The 17,946-nt window shown below is 42.1% G+C and overlaps 2 protein-coding genes across 9 annotated transcripts in view; both read left to right on the forward strand.

Moving 5' to 3' along the window:
* Positions 1 to 14,422, forward strand: part of asap2a (ArfGAP with SH3 domain, ankyrin repeat and PH domain 2a) — a 46,329-nt gene extending 31,907 nt beyond the window's left edge. For 3 of the 6 annotated variants that reach the window (XM_086126832.1, XM_086126834.1, XM_086126836.1), the window contains 19 exons: positions 484 to 587; positions 819 to 888; positions 1,049 to 1,136; positions 1,672 to 1,720; positions 1,914 to 2,080; positions 3,225 to 3,358; positions 3,667 to 3,761; positions 3,850 to 4,039; positions 4,389 to 4,474; positions 4,719 to 4,834; positions 5,432 to 5,499; positions 5,580 to 5,687; positions 5,797 to 6,010; positions 6,757 to 6,909; positions 7,018 to 7,123; positions 7,719 to 7,777; positions 7,951 to 8,030; positions 8,120 to 8,239; positions 11,910 to 14,422. In XM_086126832.1, coding sequence (XP_085982958.1) covers positions 484 to 587; positions 819 to 888; positions 1,049 to 1,136; positions 1,672 to 1,720; positions 1,914 to 2,080; positions 3,225 to 3,358; positions 3,667 to 3,761; positions 3,850 to 4,039; positions 4,389 to 4,474; positions 4,719 to 4,834; positions 5,432 to 5,499; positions 5,580 to 5,687; positions 5,797 to 6,010; positions 6,757 to 6,909; positions 7,018 to 7,123; positions 7,719 to 7,777; positions 7,951 to 8,030; positions 8,120 to 8,239; positions 11,910 to 11,984 — 2,082 coding nt within the window. In that variant the 3' untranslated portion in view covers positions 11,985 to 14,422. Of the gene's footprint in view, positions 1 to 483; positions 588 to 818; positions 889 to 1,048; positions 1,137 to 1,671; positions 1,721 to 1,913; positions 2,081 to 3,224; positions 3,359 to 3,666; positions 3,762 to 3,849; positions 4,040 to 4,388; positions 4,475 to 4,718; positions 4,835 to 5,431; positions 5,500 to 5,579; positions 5,688 to 5,796; positions 6,011 to 6,756; positions 6,910 to 7,017; positions 7,124 to 7,718; positions 7,778 to 7,950; positions 8,031 to 8,119; positions 8,240 to 9,330; positions 9,380 to 11,909 lie in introns of all 6 variants that reach the window. The other 3 variants (XM_086126833.1, XM_086126837.1, XM_086126835.1) reach the window with 2 other exon arrangements.
* A 1,933-nt stretch (positions 14,423 to 16,355) lies between these two features.
* Positions 16,356 to 17,946, forward strand: part of mboat2a (membrane bound O-acyltransferase domain containing 2a) — a 46,012-nt gene continuing 44,421 nt past the window's right edge. For 2 of the 3 annotated variants that reach the window (XR_015102640.1, XM_086126838.1), the window contains exon 1: positions 16,797 to 17,063. Coding sequence is in view for 2 of the 3 variants with exons in the window: in XM_086126838.1 (XP_085982964.1) it covers positions 16,797 to 17,063 (267 nt within the window). In the remaining variant the exon portion in view is untranslated. Of the gene's footprint in view, positions 16,411 to 16,796; positions 17,064 to 17,946 lie in introns of those variants that run through there. The other variant, XM_086126839.1, reaches the window with a different exon arrangement.

Here is a 17,946-nt window from a genome sequence, read left to right on the forward strand (position 1 = left end):
AAGAACTGTTGAAAATGTGAAAAATTGCATCTTGACCTTATCTGAAGTTTTCTCCTCTTTCTTACCGCCTCCACAATTCGTGAAACAAGTCTAGAAGAGTAAGTGTATCAAAACCAAACACAATTATGTATATTTTCATGTTGTTATTATCAGTGTTTTGCTTGTTTGTCGCATTGCTTGATTTGTTGAAATTAACTTTTTTTTTTTTTTATTGGGTGGAGGTTTGTGCGCATTTTTTCGGGGTGTGGGGAGAAATGTGATCCTGTTGGCTATGTGCACGTCTGCTGTTAAGATATCAATATCGATACAATGGTATTCGTGTCATCACTGGCCTGGAGAAGTTTCCAGTTACCAGACAGTACTGCTTGCTTTATTTTTGAGTAGGGCCTTTCTACAGTGATATCACCACTTGTCAATGTTGATATTGATTATTGATGGATAAAAGCTCCCGCTACAGTATTTCCTTGGTGTGTGTTTTTCCAGGAATCCCAGGTGCGGCAGAGCACCACCTACAGTTTACATCAGCCGCAAGGCAACAAAGAGCACGGCACCGAGCGCAGCGGCTATCTTTACAAGAGAAGTGATGGGTGGGTCTTTAAAACAAACAAAAAAAAAGTAGTAGTTGTTTTTTTTTGTCCACTGTAGATACTTGATTCATCCGCCGTTTTTTGTGACACTTTTAAAGAAATATTAATGTAACCAAATGCGGTTGTAGTTTGTCTTGGTATAAAAATGCCTAATATGCATTTGTACAAATTATCCAATGGAACGTGTCTTATCTATGCCTCCGTGCCTCTGCTGATGAATTTGTGCTGCAGTTTGAGGAAAGTATGGCAGAAGAGGAAATGCACAGCAAAGAACGGATACCTCACCATCCCGCACAGCACTGTAAGAAAACCACCACTGTATAAACAAACAACAACCATGCGTTATGAGTCGCTGATGCTGAAGTTTGTTTTCAACTGAAATGGATTGATTTAGTCCACATTGCCTGCAAATATATCCAATGTTGTCAACTCCACATCACCTTCTTTTGTCCGTCCTGCAGGCGAACAGACCGCCGGCCAAACTCAATCTGCTCACCTGTCAGGTGAAGCACAATCCTGACGAGAAGAAGAGCTTTGACCTCATATCTCGTAAGACCAGCCCTTCTTTTTAATTTGATGGATGAATGGAATTCTTTCCGATGGTGAAATGTGGTGGTTTTTGCTAGCTGTAGGCTGTATTCATCAAAATGACAAAATCATGAACGATTTGACTTCTTGTGCGGAGAATCTTTGAGTTTCACTTTTTTAATTGAACTACTGAAATAAACAATTTGTTCACAATATTCTAATTCATTGAGAAGCGGCTGTAATTCGGTGCTCATCCAGAAAATCATCCAATTCTACAATAATTCCGGACTAAAGTTATAATGTTATCAGGATTCGTTTTGTTGTTGGTGAAAAATGTCTCTACCAATAAGTCTTTTTGGTGTGAAAATCTATTAAGATTTCAAGATTTCTTTGGCCTTATAATCAAGCCTATACAATGTACAGTAACACAAATCGATCCTTAAAGCTTTCCGAAAGAGAACATCATCCAAGGTCTTAACAAATTTTGATTTCCATTTTAAAATGTTGCCAAAGCAACTCAATGAAGAATTCTCTGCTTCATTTTATTTTCTTTCAGATGACAGAACGTATCACTTTCAGGCCGAAGATGACCAGGACTGCCAAATGTAAGAGCCCATTCGGTCTTTTTCCTAAAGAGTGTCTTCACTCAAGTTCCTCTTTTACCCACTTGAAACAATTTTCCAGTTCACACCGAGACTATTTACCCCACTTTCCCTTCACCCTTTGTTCATTCTCACCTACTTCCTCTTCCTCCTCATCCCTTCCCGTGTGTGTCTTCTCTCCTCCTCCTCACTGCAGTTGGATCTCAGTGCTCCAGAACAGCAAGGAGGAGGCGCTGAACCAGGCCTTCAAAGGCGACCAGCATGTCGGCGAGAACAACATCGTGCAGGAATTGACCAAGGCCATCCTGGCCGAAGTGAAGAGGATGACGGGGAATGACGTGTGCTGCGATTGTGGAGCGCCCAGTAAGTGATGAGAATGGGATATGATTGACAGGAAGAAAAAAAAATCAATCCATGCATTTTCTAATCCGTTTACCCTCATGAGGGTCGCGGGCGCGCTGGAGCCTAGCTCGGCTGTTTTTGGGCAGTAACCGGGGTACACGCTGAACTGGTTGCCAGCCAATCGCAGGGCACACATAGACGGACAACCATTCGCGCTCACACTCGCAACTAGGGACAATTTAGGGTGTTCCATTAGCCTGCTATGCATGTTTTTGCAATGTGGGAGGAAAGCGAAGTACTCGGAGAAAACCCACGCAGACACGGGGAGAACATGCAAACTCCACACAGGAAGGCCGGAACTGGAATCGACACCTAGACTTCTGCACTGTGAGGCCGGCCTGCTAACCAGTTGTCCACTGTGCCGCCACACAGCATATAATATGGTTTATCATTTTGAAGGGATTTATATTTAAATCCCCACAGTAAATTTGACCATGTGTACTTCAGCAGTCATATGAATCCAGTTTGGACTAAAAAGACGTTTGGCAGCTGTTAAACTTTTTCAAGGACATGTACAGTTTCACACTCGCGACACACTTTCCACGCCTCTTTGTGTCGAAAGCAATTGTTGTTCTAGCACTGACATCACCATTGGATGAATAAATCCTAGTATTATGCCTCTGATGTGCTAATTTATTGGGCACGCAGGTGGAAGAGGATTATTCCACAAACGGTTGATGGTGGGAGGCCTCGATTTGTACATATATTGTCCATTTTAAAAAATAATATTGAAACAGGTGTAAGCAAAATACGCCTTGAGGACTACATATGGTCTCTTTACATTATCGAAAGCGCTATTATATTTGTTGCATGTATAGTTTTTGAGCTTGATTAGTTCAAATGCATTCATTCATTTTTCAATTAATTTTCATTCAGTTATCCTGTGAAATAATGGACTCATTTATTCTGAATAGTGATATGAAATATTTGTACAATTAATTTCCATATACGTTCATTGATTAATTAATTATGTTACCACTCTTTATCCTGTGAAATGGAGGTGTCTTTTTGAACTACTTGTGCCATGTTATCGACAGTACAGACACTTTTTTGAGGAAATGCAATATCTGCAGTCCAATATGCAATTTTCTTGTTCTTTTTCCAGACCCGACGTGGCTCTCCACCAACTTGGGCATCCTCACGTGTATTGAATGTTCCGGCATCCACCGGGAGCTAGGAGTCCATTACTCCAGGATCCAGTCACTCACTCTGGATGTACTTAGCACCTCCGAGCTCTTGGTAGGCTACTGTCTGTATTTCTCATCTCCCTGTGCTTCTCCAGCTCTCGCATCCATAATTCTGGAAAATTGGGGCAGCATGAAAGCGTTCGAAGAGGTCGTCATACTTTGAATAGCTTGCATGTTTTGGAGGGTTTACAAATTGTTTGACTTGGACTCACCGCCTGTGGCTGTGCGCCAGATAAAATGACCCCATGTTGTAAAACGCAGGGTACTGTTGAGGCTGTCTGCCACTCCCTGATTTAAATGTTGAATCAATGCTGCGCTGCTCAATGCGGTGCCTAACTGCTCCACATGCGCGTTCCGCAGCTGGCCAAGAATGTGGGGAATGCAGGCTTCAATGAAATCATGGAGGCAGGTTTAAGTGCTGAAAAAGCAGTGAAACCCAACCCCGCCAGTGACATGTAAGTGCTCTCCTTCCTACTCGTCGCCGCCATCGTTACACGCGTGAATGACACCGCTGATGAGCTGACACTCGACATCTCCCATCAGGCAGGCGAGGAAAGACTTCATCATCGCCAAGTACACCGAGAAGCGCTTCGCCAGGAAGAAATGTCCCGACTCGGCTTCGCGGCTCCACACGCTGTGCGACGCCGTCAAAGCTCGTGACATTATCTCCCTCATTCAGGTCTACGCTGAGGGAGTGGACCTGATGGAACCCATACCGCTAGCCAACGGACATGTCAGTACCCCCATTTGCACTCATTGGCACAACATCAGGTATAGGCTAGCTGTGTCAAAAATTCTGCCTTCTCAAATATAAGACAGTAAACTTGCGTTTATTGCAGGGAATACATTCCAAACTTACTCAATGGGATATACTGTACCTAAAACAATTTGGGTTGCAGCAGGGCCACAGTGTACTGCGCTATAGCAGGGAAACACTGTACATTTTTGGAATGTTGCGGCATTCCTTTATCCTTTCCGAATGATTTTGAAACATGATCTCTTTTGGCTGTTGATTTATGTCTCGCTTCGTTGCGTTGTCCAAACAGAAAGGTCAAATAATGCTAATCTATTGCGTCCCTTAGGAGCAAGGAGAGACCGCCCTCCATCTGGCTGTCAGGCTGGTGGACAGGACCTCTCTTCACATCATTGACTTCCTCACCCAGAACAGGTGAACAAAAACTACACCGGTGAAAATCACTGAGCAGACGGCTCATTTGGCGAGCCTATTAAACGGCGATATGTTACAATGGTCCATTTATCCGAATGACATTTAAAAGGTGCTGCCTGTCGAATGTTGACATTAGCTGGAGGGCGGATGCCTCTAAACCTGATTATGGGGACAAAAAGTAGTATTTTACTTCATCAGAACAACTGCTTTTATTAATCTCTTTGCTATACCTGTCTGTTTGCAGTTTAAATTTGGATAAGCAGACGGCTAAAGGCAGCACGGCGCTGCACTACTGCTGTCTGACTGACAACAGTGAGTGTCTGAAGCTACTGTTACGGGGGAAAGCCTCCATAGACATCGGTAAGCAAGGAGGTCTTCTTCTTTTGGTTTTATATTTACACTCGGTAATGATAGGAGTTGTACAGTAGTGGAGAACTGCACTGCAACACTCTGAGAGTGGGAGATTTCTTTGGGTTAAAAATAAATACATTTCCATACAATGGCAGTGCAGTTTCTGATCCAACTCATGTTGAGTTTAATGTTACCAAATGAAATGTCCAATGAGCCTTTTTTTTTTTACTAACATATAGGTTACGTGGTATATTTGCATGTGTGCATTGTTATCTGCATCTATCATCTGCAGTGTTCTTCAGTTGAATAAAAATGGACAAATGAGAAGGCTGTATACGGACATCATGGTCACACATGCTGATTTTCTCTCACGCAAACACCCATCTGTAAGGTTTAGTTCCCAAGAGGTTCGGCTCCATAACGACTCTTTCTCACAATACTAATCTTTTCTCTGCTGTGGCCTGTCGTCAACAAAACACACTGATAATGTCCACAGAGAGGCAGAGGGCTCAGTGTGGGAAACGTTTTGTGTCAGTGAGGGGAAGGAAAGCGGGTCAAATGTTTGCTCCATTACTGACCCTGCATTTCTTCGGTCTCCCCTTTCAGCTAACGAGGCCGGGGAGACGCCGCTGGACATCGCTCGTAGGCTCAAACACATCCAGTGTGAAGAGCTGGTGAGTTTACTGCTTTCGACCGCAGGTGCTCACATGTCACTTGCAACATGCATGCTCAGTTTTTACATCTGTGTGCTCAGTTGAACCAAGCGTTGGCAGGGAAATTCAACGCACACGTCCATGTGGAGTATGAATGGTGCCTGCAGCATGAAGACTTGGATGAGAGTGATGAGGATCTCGATGAGAAGGTGAGAGTATTTCCAGTAGGTTTGGAGGACTTTCACCTTTCAGTACGACACGGCGCACTTGCCTGTTTAGCACTGAATTGAGACTTCCATCTTCCTCTGTGTGCTACAGCCCAGCCCCCACCGCAGAGAAGAGCGTCCGGTCAGCTGTTACACACCGAGCACCAACTCCCACTTGCATGGCCGCGACACCAAGGACAAGCAGCGCTCCTATCTGCCAAATTTGGTCAACAACGAGACCTACGGCACCATCGTCAACAACAACCCTCCGCAGCACGGACTGCCCGCCACCACCTCTGCCCCACCACTCCCGCCGAGGAACCTGGGTACAATGTTCCTCGCTATATTTTATGAATAAACACCCTTCAGCCATTTATTGCCTGCTGGGTGAAGAGAGTGAATACAATAAGCACACACAGGAAGTAGTTGCTGTCAGCCACAGCTCTCACGCAGACACTCACATGCAGACTTGCTGATGACATGCCACCCCACCAGGCCCCGCCACTAAAACCTTACATACGGTATTTTCGTTATTATTTGTTTTAAGCTTACGCTACAATTTTTCATGTTCCTGTACATGTGTTAAAAAAACGTACATATAAATTTAAATGCATTTCAAGTGTGTGGGAAGAGTAAAGCCAGAAAAAAAAATACTATGCTCTTTCCGTATTGCAAATTGCTCTTGTGCTAAAATGGGTTCACTGTAATGCTTTTTGCCTGTGTTAAAAACAACTGACATCATGTCTGCATTTGGAAGCTCTATAACTTCTGCAGCAAACCAATTTAATTTCTGAAAGAAAAAGCTCTCTGATTGCATACTTGCTACTAAAAAAAAAACAAAAAAAACATACTGTAGCTCCACTGGCCAACCGCACTGTGACATGCCCATCACAGATCCTCTTTAATAACGTTAGTGGTCGTTTGGAGCTCCGCCAAGGAGCACCTCGCCTCCCGGCCGCACCATTACTCACCTTCCCTCTCCCCCTATTAATGTCCCTCTCAATTTCACTCACGGGTAATCAGATTTTCCCTTCCTTCTTTTGACAAGCCTCCTCTTCTTCCTCATTCACAGTCCAGTTGGTAGGCCTCGGCGGGACGAGTCAGCCCTCGTCGTCCAGCGGCTGGAAGCCCGCTTCCTTAGAACTGGTTGGTCGGCAAAGATCATCTTCGGATCCCCCCAACATGCACCCCCCTGCTCCGCCCATTCGGCTTACCTCTACAGCCGGTAAGCATGATGCAAGTTATATTATACGTATATATGTATAAAGTAAATATAATTGAATGAAGGATGAAAGGATATGCGAAATAAAGGCGAAATCACGATATGCCACAGGTTTGGGTCCTTCTCCTGCAGGAAAGATCGACTCTCTTAGTTCACAATCCAAGTCGGGCCAAGGACCTGCTGGATCGAGAAGCAGTCAACAAAAGTCACCGGCAGGGTGAGTTTCAGATGAACATTCCTACTGTGTATGCATTCACTTTGGTGTTAGGTTAAAGTAGGTTTGGTAGTCTTTTTCACAAATCTGATTGATTGGATATTTCCAAATAGTATGGGAAGTTTACAAGTTTATGCCAAAAATAAAATCAAGAAACTATTGTCAGTTATTGCAATACGGTAGTTACAGTAGTTCGGTAAATTATGGTAGGTAGGATTGTGTAAAAATAACATTGGCCGAAAATGTTGCAGTTAGTTGGTTGTGTTAGGTCAGTACAGTACTAGTTTAGGTAGTGAGCAGGACTGAAAATATAGTAACTGCATGTACTGTGTGTTGTCGTAAATATTGGGTATTTTTTGGTTTGTTGATTCCGCTAGTCACGGTAGTTAACAGAATTAAGAACGGTGGGATTCCTATGAATGTTACATGATTGGTTAGAGAGTTAGTTGTCTGGATTGGCAGCTCTCGTATTGCAGGTGTATCTAATGAAGTGTCTGTCCATAGTCAAGTATAAGAAGATGACCTTTGGCCGAGTAGCCATTCCACATCCTGTTCTGCATTCCGTCAGTGAATCACTTGTTTTCCTTCTGTTTTCCAGGAATGATAAAAGTTTCAACCGAACACCACTAAATCGGACAGCATCTATTGAGCGCCCAAGTGAGTAAACTGACGAAAACAAACACACAAAAAAAAGGAAGCCTTGTGTGGGCAGGGGGTCGTTTAAAAGGCGACACGTCAGTTGTTTCTCCATCCGGTGACTTGATGGTTTGTGCTGTGGAAGCGTGCAACCCTTGTTGTATTTGCGATATCATTTCCTCTTCCCTGTCCAGCTAAGGAAGTGCCAGGATGCCCCCAGAGCTCTATAGGTCACGCTCTGCCTGCAGCCCACCACTCTCGGAAGGCCTACACTGTGAGTTAATCCTTTTTTTTTTGTTTTTTTGTCCTTGTCTTGTTAACTAGTTTGTCGAATTGTCCCACTATGTTCTACTGCATCATCAGAAGCACAGGCCGAAGCGAGTGAAGGCCATGTACAACTGTATGGCAGACAACCCAGACGAACTAACCTTCTCGGAGGGCGAGGTCATTGTGGTGGATGGGGAGGAGGACCAGGAGTGGTGGGTCAGTATCCCAATGTGTGTGTATATGGATGTTTGTGTCTTTCAGTACCAGCAACACACAACAATGCATATCCCAAGTGTGTCCAAAAAAAAAAAAAATTACAAATGTGTCTTATGAAGCATGTAGTGCAAATCTAGCCTGAATACTGTAGACGCATTTTTGGAAATAGGACCAAGTGAGTTTTTGAAGATGACATCTTTGTGTGTAAATGATCAAAACTCTTGTCATGCTTGCGTGCGTGTCCAGCATTTCCATTTGTTTTTCATTTTATTGTGAATGCTTCTTTTTAAAATTATTATTCTTGGAATGTCTGTTAGGTGCGAGGTAACCGTATTTTTGGAATTTAAAAAAATAATAAATAAATGCAATTAACTGTGCAGAACGTAAACATGGATGCACACAACCTTGCGGAGTGACCATCTGTCAATTTACTAGAATATAATCGGTGTTAAAGATAGCATCTCCACATTAGATACTTTGAAAAATAATGTGCACTGTCTTCAAACGTTTATTAATTCGAGAGACAGCTTTTTTTTTGTGGGTGCTATTGGTTGGTTTGGCAACAGCTTTCAAATGGGCTCAGCAATTAAATTGTCTGTGTGTGAACAATAGCATTTATCAATACTTACCATCTATATTCTATTTTCCTAATGGGAAATGAGGAGGCGTCTATTTGATTGAGGTATTCATTTATTCAAGTGACTAATGCAACCAGTGACTAATTCATTCTCGGCATCTATTAGAATCGAGGCCGCAATTTGTGAAAATACGGTAATTGTCATGCACCCTCAAAACGATCCCTGGTCTCAGTTCCACGGTAACCATGGTAGCGTTCGCAAAAAGCTCTGAGCTCATCTTGAACCGTGTCTCACACAAAATCCTCCTCCTCACCCCCACTTTACCCCCACTCTCGCTTCCTCTGTGGAGCCCCTTGTGCGAAAGTGAACCACCAGCTGCAGCCTTTGAATTTGGCCGTCCTCACTGTCCCCCCCCTTAAGGTCTCCAACATCTTCTCTGAGCATTTAGTGTTGTTCGTGCTGCTGTATTTTCTTTGCCAGTGCACAAAAATGTTCTAGCTTTGTCATTTTCAGGTGTAGAAATGACTAAATGGAGCTTTTCAATGTTGCCTTCATTGTCAAGGTAATGATCGGACAATCTTGTTGTCCGCATCTTAGTCAAATAGCCGTCTTGTGTCCTGTGAAGTAATGAATCTCCTTGTCATCAACGAATATGAAACGCATACCGTATTTTTCAGACTTAAGTCCTTTTGGAGTATAAGTAGCACAAGTCCAAAAAATGCATCCTGGTCAATCATTGCGCCTTTTAGTGCTGTAAATACTGTCGTACGCTTATGTTGTGGCGGAAGCTACACGGTAAACTAGTGTTATGCCACACCTTAGTTGCCATGAAGACTACCTATTCTTCTTCTGCTTTTGTTTGGCAGTTGGCAAATAGTTTTGGTACATTCCCTCAACCAGCAAATCAAAATGGGGCTTGTGGGTGTCAGTCCAAGCTCTAATTGGAATATATATACAAGGCGCACCTGAGTATAAATCGCAGGAACTGCCAAACTATGAAAATAAGTGCAATTTATAGTCCGAAAAATACGGTCATTAAAGGGACAGTGTGTAAAAATGTGTTTATTTTTCCATGTTCATGATTTCAAAAACTCACTATTTCAATAATGTGCAAAAAATTGCAGGTGAAGTAATCACGATTTATATTACTGTACATAGGGCGTGCCTCCCCTACAGGAGGCCGCCATGTTTCATCGGCATCTTTCTGCTACGGATACCCGAAGGAGACAAACTTAGCGAACGTAGTTCCTCAACATGATGACTACAGCATATGTAACAAATACAATGCACTTACTCCGTCACTTGAGGGAATACTGCAAGTTTTTTTATGATGACATTTTGCTTGCACCTCTGCTGAAGAATTTGGTGAAAGTCTTACGCAGTTGCGGTCTCGCCGTACTGTGCGTGCTTCAAAATGCACACACTTTGAGCTTATGGCATTACATTCTATTGGTTTAACACTAGATGGCACTAAATTGTACACACTGTACCTTAAACAATAGGCATCATTTCACCCAAAACCCTTCCAGCAAGCCCTTTTGTGTAGTGCGTAGCAGTGTGTGTGTGTGTGTGTGTGTGTGTGTGTGTGTGTGTGTGTGTGTGTGTGTGTGTGTGTGTGTGTGTGCTCTTTAGAAGCTGAATCCTTTTGTGTCCAATTTCCATGAAAGTTGCTGAAGGGAAGCCATGGGCCGAGCGAGAGAAAAAGTTTTAAATTATGTATAGAGAAAGTTGCAAATATTTTTGATAACATGACAAGAAATGTTCAAGTCCGGTGAAACCTCAAAAGTGGAACCCAATCAGTTTCAGTATGCTACTTGTACAGTTCAAACAGTTTTTCCCATCGGAAATACAGAGGTGTTATGACGTACAAGTACGAGATGTATGAGAGCGTCTGTGACCACATTTTTAACTCTGAAATCATACTTACTCAATGAAATGAAAGAAAATTCTGTCAGTATGAAGCAACGCCACACGATGCTACTTCTGGTGTGACCAGACATACAGTACAGACACAAACAAAGAGTTTCACAAGTTACTATTGTATTGTATTGTATTGTCTGTCCACATGAGTTGCTGCACAATGTGTGTTCAAATATCCCATACATATAACACTTCGACAGATGCTCTTTGTTAGCCCAATAACATTTTGCATTGTTAGTGTTAAGCTAACAGACTTTTCTAAGGCAAGCGGCAGTGGTTGATTTAAATACACCTTTGTTTAAGGTTTCACTTGACAAAACCTTGGCTCACATTTTGAAAAACACATAACGTGTGAGACGAGGTACTGCTCGAATGACAATAATCTATTTCAGGGTCCAACTAAATTTATCATCGAACCCTTATTTACACATTACGTTTTGCGTAATTCTCATCTGTCACACAAGTGCAACAACAAGAAATAAACTCCTGTATAGTACAACGAAAATAAAGTCGAACTACTTATGTTTCAGATGCTTGTCAGACAGGTAATGAGGATACTGGGGTCTCTTAGGTATTGCTGAATTAAATATATTCACACGAGCATACCATTTTCCGTCGCGCTTATTTCTTGTTTGTCTATTCCAGGCGACTTCCAGCAGGAAGCGGGATACGCAGTGGTACGCCAGCCAATCGCATGGCACATAAACAAACAACCATTCAGCCGCATTAACGTTCATTTGGGAAGTCTGGGGGCAGAGGGAAGGTGTAGTCCTGCAGGAAAATCCACTCATGCATTGGGAAAACATGCACACTCCATACAGGATAGCTGAGTGCTCACCACACAAGTCTAATTTTAAAAGCAATCTCACTGGCCATGGTATTTCTTTCGATCAAGACACTAAATTATTTCTTGTGGGTTTTCCCCCCCCCCCCCATATTTTATTCTTCTGAAATTAGTTTGGAGTTCCAAACTTTGGAGGTTCTACTGCATCTAATCATGAATATTGACAACAAAATGTAGCCATATGCAGAAGAAATGAACTATTTAGCTCCAATAGGTGTGTGCTGTAGTACTGTAATTCTATTTGAATTTTGGTCCAAACATAAAATGGTTGCCCTCATGTGGAGAGTAGTGTTTTGTGCTTATGTTCGCCTTGTGGCCTCTTTTCCAGCTGGGCCACATTGAAGGAGATCCGATGAGACGAGGAGCCTTCCCGGTCACCTTTGTACACTTCATTGTGGACTGAAATGTCATTACGGGGGAGGTCAGCAACTGCGCAATTTCAAAGTCCCGGCGTCCCCTCTCAGTGACCGTGATGACATTCAGTGGTGTTTTTGAACTGCCTGGTGTTTGTGACGAGAACACAACCGAAATGATTGTAGTGAATGACATCTCGCGATAAAAGCACTTTCTCTTGCCGCGCCGTCACACAGGATGAAGGTTGTGCACCACTCTCTTCCTCCTCCTCATCGCCCTCCAAGTGAAATTAGCAGGCAGCAGGCCTTAACTGTGCACGAGCAAATGAAAACACATTTATGGCGGAGGTTGACTTCACGATGCCGTTTTAAGAACAAGCCAAAGGATGGCAGGAGGCTTACCAATTGTCCCATTTTGGGAGAGAAAAAAAAAACAACCAACCACGTGTTATGTTATACTCTCTGCCTTGTAATGTAAGTGAGCAGCATGACTCCTTCTTTTAGTGTGTGTGCGTGCGTGCGTGCGTGCGTGCGTGTGTCATCTCTGCCTTATTAAGCAGCAAGGAAATGTCTCTGTCGTAAACTGACAGTGTAAAAATATCGCCAAAAATATCATAAATGTCCCCTTTGGAGTTCAAGTGCATTATTATTATATGGCGATGACACAAGAACGTAAGTGTGCATTTTTTGGACAAAAATAACCCTTACTATCACACTTTTGCTCAATACACTGATTTTAAATGTATAGTTTGCACAATGAAACATGACTTATTTTCACACGTTTGAGATTATGCTAAACGTTGCCAGGATCCTTTCAAATGGTGCAAAACTGTCTTCACAAACATTGATATACGACACATTTTCAAATTGCAAAAAAAGCCCCACATAAAATGTTGAATATTGGAATATAAAACACAACTCCTTGGTGCTTTGCCACTTTTTTTGTTGTTGTTGTATCATTTCCACAATTAAGAGATCCATTCAACTTCAAATTTGCCCAGGCTATGAATACCGGTACTTTTGAATGTACCTGTGTGCGTGCGTGCTCATTCTATGTCTGTGTGACGAGCGCTTGACATTCTGCCTCTCTTGTCTAGACATTTCTCCTGTGTTGACATTTCCATTGGTCCACACAAGAAAAATGCCCGGATAAGCTTCATTGACTCCATTAGACAACTAACGTCCTCCTTCCTGCATTTGTACAGAACGTGCGTTGTTTTTCATACATTAACACAAGCATTCAATGTAATTAATTTCGAGTTGCGTTGCGGAGCAACTGTGTGTACGCAAAAATCATAATGAATGTTCCTTTTGAAGCTGACACCATCAGAGCCTTGGTGAGTGGCAAAAATTGCAGCTAATATTCATCGTGTTTTTATTATTATTATTAACTCACTGGAAACAGGATCTAATCTATACATGTGTAAATAGATCTGTATCTTATTTAAATGTAGCGAGTCTGGAGGGGACACTGACAGCTGGACTTTAGTGTGAGTGTAGAAAAAAAAATCATCAGTTGTCGTCATTGGATGTACATAAATGGGGAATGAAACTGGAATAAAATGACATAAAGAGTGTCCTGTCGTTGCTTCCAGGAAGCGTGATGAAAGTGGCTCAGTATGTGCAAATGTTCATTGATTCGTAAGCTTTTAAAGCAAGGTGCCCGTTCTGTTCCATTAATGTTGAGTCCACTTAAGGCTTGACTCCAAATAGTGCGAGTATATCAAGTGTCCCGCACTTTCTCATGTCCTGACAGCTTCCTTCCATTCTCTTTTCCACTGTAGGTGAGAAGCAATTCAGAACCCCAAAAAATCATGTGGCTAACAATGCTTTATTAGCCTGTCAGTTGTGTTTACTCCCGTACCAAAAGTCATTCATCACCCTCTGAGAAATTGTTCATTTTTTTCCAAAGGAAACTTCAGTTGACAGCTCACTTTGCTAGTTAGCTAGGCTGTGAGAGGTATTTATTTTTAGTTCTTAGGTTACAAAGAATAAAGTGGTCTTATTGTTAGTTCTGTGCAATTGATATCAGATTAAGATTGTATTCGGGCCCCAGCTCAAAATGAGTTTGACACCCCTGCTCAACTGGAAAAATGGTGTTGAAAATAGATGGATGTTAGCTTGCTAATGGGAAATTTAGCCACCAGCTAGCTACCCAGACCATAGACCAGTAGATTAACGGGCAATAAATGTTGGTGATAGATAAAGTAATTGAATGTACATAATGATCAAACGGTTGCCAGTACAGGCGAAGTAACCGGTTGACATTCTTAACTGTCATGCAAGTGTAAAGAGAAGTGATCCCCTGTACATTAAAACTAAAATGAAGTTGTCTGTGTGTGCCCTGCGATTGACTGGCAACCAGTTCAGGGTGTACCTTGCCGACTGCTGGAAGATGACTGGGATAGGCTCCAGCATGCCCGCGACCCTCATGAGGATAAGTGGATCAGAGAATGGATGTATAAAATAAAATGTCTCACTTTTTGAAGACGGTGTGCTCTGCTATTTATTTTGACATCTGCTTAATTGCTTCTGTTAGCTTGTTAGCTGCTTCTTTATGTTTTAATTTTCTTTCCTCATATTGTAAGGCCACAGTTTTCCTTAGCACAGTGTCAGTTACGGTTTTCCAGAACATTTTTGGATAAACTCCAAACTGTACCACTATGGGAATTTCTATTGCACAGTAGGTCTTGTGTGTTTGCCTGCTGGCTCAGCAAAAGCAGAACAATATGAATGACGGTAGGCACAGTCGAGGAGTGAGCTGGGTTTCTGTCTTAAGTTATCTCGTCCAGCGAGCTCCCAACATCCAAAAACACTTCCTGTAACATGCCACTTGTACAACTACTGACTATATTAGGAGCTTTGCAATAATATAAACCACGCACATAGTTGATGTTGTAAACAAAACTTTGTGGGATTTTAAACATTTTTTTTTAGAAGTTTAAAAAAAATAAACCTTCCACAGATGCTATGGATGAATGGGAACTCCCAAATGTGCTTTTATACTATGCATAGGGTAGAGCCTCAAATGCGATTCCTGAAAAGGTCCTTTGAGAGAAAAACATTTTGAAGTTATCCATCCATCAATTTTCTGTTACATTTATTCTCATTGGGGCTGAATCTAGCTAACATTCAGCGAGGGGCAGGTGTACACCCTGGACTGGTCACCCGACAATCACTGGGCATGCATGTACAAATAACCATATACATGGACACAATGAACAATCACCTGACATCTACTTGCATTACACACGATTCATTGATAGCCCACTGACTACACTGTTGCATAGTGGTCTTTTGTAATACCCCACAAAATAAAAACAAGCTCATGATTTTATTTCATTACCATAGTCTTTTGCATTTGTCAACTGATCACAGGTGTCAAACTTGACCTGACAGCACCCATTCTTTTGCACGCGCTGCCCTCTAGCGGAAATAATGAATAGTTACAAAAGACATCATTAAAAAAAAGTCTTACTAATTTTGAGAAAGAAAATGAATGCAGTCAGAAAAAACACTCACGCTAGACTCATCTTAATCTCAATGAAAATCAAAATCAGAAAATGTTTATTTTCAAACCCTTTGGTAGAGTATATGACAGTTACCATTAGGTGGTGTTGTCAGCCAACTCCAAGAAATAAAATATACAGCCAAGGCGTATCTGGTCCCGATGAGCGACATCCATCCAACTTTCTGAAACGCTTTATCCTGACTAGGGTTGCAGGCTTGTTGGAGTCTATCCCATCTGACTTCTGGCAGTTGGCAGTGTTCACCAGACAATCGGGCACACAGACAAATAACAATTCAATTCAACTCTTAGTAACACCTACGAGCAATTTAGAGTGATCAGTTAACCTACCATGCGTTTTTGGAATGTGAGAGGAAACCAGAAAAAAACCCACGCAGGCACGGAAAGAACATGCAAACACCACGCAGGAAGTCCGGAATCAAACCCATGACTGTGAGGCGGATGTGCTGACCAGTCGTACGCCGTGACGTACATTTAAACAACTAAAATAATGGGATTAAAACGATATGCAGCTAAAAATTTTAAAACAGTCAAAAAAAACCCTCCAATAATGTACGTTTGTATCCAATTACGTGTTCTTTTAGATATATTTCTTTTAATTTATGTGCACACGTTATTTAAAGCGATCATTTACGTTGGTTATTCTTATTATTAATCTAATGATGTCAGATAAATTGACATATTGAAAGAACCGCTGCAGCTGGACCAGATGTAAAATCCCGTCCCATTTTTTACGTCACACTTCCCGAAGAGCAGAAGAAATGTAGGCGGGTTCTGCAAAATTTCTGAGCAGATCCCAATTTGCCCGGAGGCCTGTAACTCAAGTACATGTCCTTCTTTTCTTTACCGTGATTGGCTGTCGAAATTTCACTTTCTCCAAATCACTGGAAGCTTTCCCATCGACTCGCTCCATTTTACTGCCGCCGAAGATACGCTGCTGCCAAGAGGTTTACCCCTACTTCTACTGTCGTCGTATTTATTATCTAATAGGTTGCCATTACGGCATAAATTCTGTGTTAAGACGCGTTTAGGAGTAAGTTAGTGTCCCCATGCCTTAGAATTAAGTCTTGTGTTCATTACGGGAAAAAAACATAAGGTTTCCACGGATGTTCCAGACGGCCATGCATGTTAAACGCGTTTTGGATTTGTTTACACTTCAAATTAATACTGGTTGTATCGCATTTGGTAAATTACACCACCAAGATGAGAAATAACATGCTTACCTGTAAAATGACTCAACAAACTAATTGAAAGGACATTTCTGGTGCTGTTGAAAGAAAAGAAACGGAGAAGGTGGTTTTGCTCTCGCTTTACTTTTCTTCTCTTTGTCTGGATGTGCGCCCTGGATGACACCCGCTCTTCCAGACACAGCGGCAGCAGCAGCAGCACCGGCGGTGGCAGTGGCAGCTGTGGCGGTTTATTTATCATTGCGGCAGCCGAGGGAATCGGAACGCAACCGAGGGAGAGGAAGGAAGGAAAGAAGGAGAAAAACGACTTACACGTCCACCATCCAAGCATGGCTACCCAAAGCACGGCATCGTGCACCGGATCCACTTTGCTGCAGCCCATCAGCGACATTATCAACCTCCCTCTCGACCAGGTACGACTCGCAATCGTTCGTGTTTTGGGTGAAAAAATGCAGCCCAGACTGCAAATGACGCCGCGGCTCGCTAGCTATGTGTGATCACAAGGCTATCAGAAAGATGCGCATGGCTAGCCACTGCCAAATATGTGCAAAAAAACTGATTACAACATCGGATTTATGTGATGAGCATTGGTCAACATTTGAGCTTTAACATACCATCATTGACGTTAGCCTGATTGCAACTACAGTCATGCCTTTTGTCTTTTTCGCACAGCCCGTTTGATTCCCCCCCCACCATGAGCCCCCAATCACGTTTTTCCGAGCCGTACACTTTATAATCTGACTTAACTAGTTACATCTCATTTACATATTCACGTGAGGCCACTGGTTGTCCACTTGTAATTGCCTGTAAGGTGACACATGACCAAATCTGATGTTCTGAAACGAAATTTAAATGAAACCAGTGTGAAACCTGTTTCAATCCAAGGCTATTTTAAAGCAAATGCCAATTTATTACGTGTAGCACTTACAGTATTGTTTTCATTATAGCTATGTGAGTTAATGCATTCAATGCTGAAATGTGAGACTCGAGTAGCCTGGAGTAGCGGCGATTGCGTCGTAAGCATTTAAATGTTTGTCATGTCAACATGCTTTTTTTTAAAATTATATATTCATCTTCTTACAAATGCACTTTTACATATAAAATATGTAAAAAGAGAAATAACATTTCAAGTGTCTTTTGCTTAATGTAGGTACCGGTAATCCTGTAATACATTGTGAAAAGTTTCACTTTTAGTCTATTTTTAAAAGAAAATCGGACCTAACCAAAGTTTCCTCAATTTTTTTCTGTTCAACGCCTAATTTAATTCCTCTCTGAAACCATCACATATTGCCATTA

Source organism: Hippocampus guttulatus, chromosome 13 (genome assembly GCF_054856545.1).
Source record: "Hippocampus guttulatus isolate MCC_2025c chromosome 13, RoL_Hgut_1.0, whole genome shotgun sequence".
NCBI lineage: Eukaryota > Metazoa > Chordata > Actinopteri > Syngnathiformes > Syngnathidae > Hippocampus > Hippocampus guttulatus.